At 42.9% G+C, this 4,711-nt stretch overlaps 1 protein-coding gene across 1 annotated transcript in view; it reads left to right on the top strand.

Moving 5' to 3' along the window:
• Window positions 1-4,534: 4,534 nt before the first annotated feature.
• LOC117558503 (glutamate receptor ionotropic, NMDA 1-like) overlaps window positions 4,535-4,711 on the top strand; it is a gene marked incomplete at its 5' end in the record, with an annotated part of 7,119 nt that continues 6,942 nt past the window's right edge. The window contains 1 exon segment of the mRNA XM_034234747.1: window positions 4,535-4,633. Within this exon segment, the coding sequence (XP_034090638.1) occupies window positions 4,535-4,633 (99 nt within the window).

Below are 4,711 nucleotides of genomic sequence, written 5' to 3'. Positions count from 1 at the left end.
GTGGTGTGACCAATGGCCATTTACAATTATTAATACTATTATTAGCATTAGTCTATATTTTTGGTTGAAACTAAGCCAGCAAAAAAAAAAAAAACATAAATAATAATAAAAATATATATAAATAAAATCGAATTTTAAAAATAATTTTCGATTATGGAGACTGTAACGAATATTCGAATAATCGAATAATCGCTGGCATCCCTAGTAGGGTTCAGGTGATATTTTGTAGGATTAAGGTGGTACTTTGTAGGGTTAAGGTGGTATTTTGTAGTGTTAAGGTGGTATGATAGGGTTAATGTGGTATTTGTAGTGTTAAGGTGGTATTTTGTAGGATTAAGGTGGTATTTGTAGGGTTAAGGTGGAACTTTGTATGGTTAAGGTGGTATTTTAAAGGGTTAATGTGATATGTGTAGGGTTAAGGTGGTATTTTATTGGTATTCTGGAGGTGTTTTTTCTTGCCGCAGCTTTATAACTGAGGACAGGTTTGATGGTGTGTTGTGTAAGTAGACAGTTCACAGTGAGGATCAGCAGTATTACCTGCAGGGCGGCGTTCATGGTGTTATTTGTATTATTATCCATGTCAATGATCAAAGTCTTCCTCTGCTCTGTGACTAATGTTTTATCAATATCTAGAAACATGCTTTTTATCTCTGCTGGAAAACAGGCTGATGAAACTCTTTATTCATCCTCAATGTGTTTTATTGATTCTGATTTCCATTTCAAACTGAATATGTTACAGGGCTGGGTATTATTAAACATTTAAAGTATTCACTATTGTTCTTCTTTTCCTCAAGTCCCATGCGTAGCTTTCCCCAACAGCATATGTACTGTCTAATAAAGTCTATTAAAAAGCACTTTACAGGAAAACACAGCAGATTAAAACCAAGCACAACATGGGATTTGACGATATAGAAATGTCTGTTATAAAAACCTTATATTTTACATTTAATAATAAAGTGTGTTAGATGTGATGCCCAGCCCTTCACTATGACGGGTCAGAGGTCAAACTGGTGATGTCTGTATATAATGTGAAAGGTAAAACACCATCATACATGTGCCCCCCCCCCCCCAACCCCCTCTCCCTCTGTTTCCTGTTCAACCAACACACACCAGGTGAGGTTTCTTTACTACCTGATTCATTCAGGAATCATCCGCCATCTTCGCCCCCCCCCTCCCTCCCCCCCCCCCCCCCCCCCCCCCCCCGGCTTCCTGTACTTTGTGTTTCTGCCCGGTGTTGTTTGTTCGTGGCTCTTGGCGGTAAAACAGAGTGAAGCTGTTTTTACTGAAACATCATCTCATCTGAAACAGGAACCAGTTTGTTGTAGTTGCAGAAGAAGTACCTGTATACAACTAAAGCTCAATAGAGAGCTGCAGGAATGTTTTCTGTGTAGGACCCTGAAGGCAGCATCTCCCTGGTTCCCTCCACAAGAAGCCAATGGGATTTTGGATTTGGTCAAAAATAATCTCTCAAAAAAACGTTTAGTTCAGCTGATCATCTCCACATATTCACACCGCTTACTAAAAAGCTAACTTTAGGCTATAAAGGAACTACAGCACGGTCACATGACTTCCCGTCATGACCGCTAAGCTAAAGGCGGCTAACGTTAGGCTATAAAGGAACTACAGCACGGTCACATGACTTCACGTCACCACCGCTAAGCTAAAGGTGGCTAATGTTGGGCTATAAAGAAACTACAGCACGGTCACATGACTTCCCGTCATGACCGCTAAGCTAAAGGCGGCTAACGTTAGGCTATAAAGGAACTACAGCACGGTCACATGACTTCACGTCACCACCGCTAAGCTAAAGGTGGCTAATGTTGGGCTATAAAGGAACTACAGCACGGTCACATGACTTCCCGTCATGACCGCTAAGCTAAAGGCGGCTAACGTTAGGCTATAAAGGAACTACAGCACGGTCACATGACTTCACGTCACCACCGCTAAGCTAAAGGTGGCTAATGTTGGGCTATAAAGAAACTACAGCACGGTCACATGACTTCACGTCACCACCGCTAAGCTAAAGGAGGCTAATGTTGGGCTATAAAGGAACTACAGCACGGTCACATGACTTCACGTCACCACCGCTAAGCTAAATGAGGCTAATGTTGGGCTATAAAGGAACTACAGCACGGTCACATGACTTCACGTCACCACCGCTAAGCTAAAGGCGGCTAACGTTAGGCTATAAAGTAGTGCTGGGGGGAAACGATTATTTTGAAAACGATTAATCGGGCGATTATTTGATCGATTAGTCGACTAATCTAACGATTATTTTTCTGTTGTTCAATTCATAAAAAACGTAATGTAAAAAAAAATTGTACACGATACTGTGTCTCAGGGGATCTTAATATTTAAGAACCTATTAATGTGTTATACCAGATTAACGGAAATAATCTCAGCTAATTGACGATACAAACCATGTTTACCAAAACAAAACACAAGTCTCATAAAAAGCATCTAAATGACCCCTGAGCGAAAAATGCTAACGGACATTGGCACAGAACTCAAGATAAAAAGTACCCTTATTACTTATCGTAGCTGCACATACAATATATCCGATTAAAGCTGAGACTCCACAGATTATGTAGGTATATAGTATCATCACTGAGTGATCCGGACTCGCGACAGGGGAAGCAAATACAGTCATCACAACACGTACCTTCACAGAGCTTCTAGGGAGATCGTCTCACCACCGTAGCTGTCAATCTGATCAAAAGACATGTTCAATGGCATTAAAATGAGAAAAACGCGGCTGAATCGGTTAATCCATAGGTTTTTAACGTCTATGTATAAAAAAATGATTGAATTTATAATCCATAATTCCATTTTATGTAAAAAATCGGAGAGCAAATGCTAGCTGCTAATGGTAGCCACCACAGCTAGCTGCTGCTTCTGCTAGGCTATGCAGCAGTCTCAGTGAGATATAAATATATAAATATCTTTGCGTTTTGGACTAACTTTAAAATATTCCCATGCTTTTGAAGACCTAGGGCGAGATGTTTTCGTTTGGGGGCTTCGTGCGCAATCCTGTGAGGAGGAGGTGGTAGCCGTTTCAGTCTCCATTGTGTTTGAAGTGCGATTGCGAACTGCTTGTTGCTTTGGGTGACCCACGTGTGTGTAGCGACGCGTCAACGCGGAAATATGTCGTCGACGATATTTTGAAGTCAACGACGTCGACGCGTCGCTACAGCACTACTATAAAGGAACTACAGCACGGTCACATGACTTCACGTCACCACCGCTAAGCTAAAGGCGGCTAACGTTAGGCTATAAAGGAACTACAGCATGGTCACATTACTTCACGTCACCCCCGCTAAGCTAAAGGAGGCTAATGTTGGGCTATAAAGGAGCTACAGCACGGTCACATGACTTCACGTCACCACCGCTAAGCTAAAGGAGGCTAATGTTGGGCTATAAAGGAGCTACAGCACGGTCACATGACTTCACGTCACCACCGCTAAGCTAAAGGCAGCTAATGTTAGGCTATAAAGGACTACAGCAAGGTCACATGACTTCACGTCACCACCGCTAAGCTAAAGGAGGCTAATGTTGGGCTATAACGGAACTACAGCACGGTCACATGACTTCACGTCACCACCGCTAAGCTAAAAGCGGCTAACGTTAGGCTATAAAGGAACTACAACACGGTCACATGACTTCACGTCACCACCGTTAAGCTAAAGGCGGCTAACGTTAGGCTATAAAGGAACTACAGCACGGTCACATTACTTCACGTAACCCCCGCTAAGCTAAAGGAGGCTAATGTTGGGCTATAAAGGAGCTACAGCACGGTCACATGACTTCACGTCACCCCCGCTAAGCAAAAGGCGGCTAACGTTAGGCTATAGAGGAACTACTGCACGGTCACATTACTTCACGTCACCCCCGCTAAGCTAAAGGAGGCTAATGTTGGGCTATAAAGGAGCTACAGCACGGTCACATGACTTCACGTCACCCCCGCTAAGCTAAAGGCGGCTAACGTTAGGCTATAGAGGAACTACTGCACGGTCACATTACTTCATGTCACCCCCGCTAAGCTAAAGGAGGCTAATGTTGGGCTATAAAGGAACTACAGCACGGTCACATGACTTCATTTCACCACCGCTAAGCTAAAGGCAGATAACGTTGGGCGTGGTGAAGTTTAGTCGTCTCATTTAGAAACTTGTTAGCAACCAGTGGGGTATTTACTGAAGTATTTTATGTCGTAGAACAAAAAGTTTGAATCTCTTCAGCTTGTTTTAACCACAGACCTTATTTCAGGATAACAACCAAAAACACATTCAGAAAACCATTGACTTATAGTGGAGGGAACAGGAAGCACCAAACTGCTCAGTTAATTTAGGGTTTAACAAGTCATTCCTTGGCAAGCTATTTCCAACACGAGTCCCTTGATGGGCGCTAATGTTGTTAATAGTAGGTATTAAATTAGTGCTTATCCTAATCACTATACTACACACACAGTGTAAGTACTGCTACGTGTGAGTGTAGCTGTGTTAATGTGTGTGTGCACCTATCGTATTGTTTATTTTAGGATAGGAAAAGTAGAGCAGAGGCCGAGTCCCAAACCTCTTTTAGGTCCATCACTGCGACCTCCGACCTCAAACGCCGTGTTGCCTCCGGGGACGCCACGGTAAGGAGACGAAGACCACTTCCTGTCCTCCATCCTGCCCTCTTACCTCTCCTATGTGTGTCTTTGCTCATCCTTTTT

Source organism: Gymnodraco acuticeps, unplaced genomic scaffold, assembly GCF_902827175.1.
Source record: "Gymnodraco acuticeps unplaced genomic scaffold, fGymAcu1.1, whole genome shotgun sequence".
Taxonomy (NCBI): domain Eukaryota; kingdom Metazoa; phylum Chordata; class Actinopteri; order Perciformes; family Bathydraconidae; genus Gymnodraco; species Gymnodraco acuticeps.
This window is presented reverse-complemented; position numbering and strand designations above follow the sequence as displayed.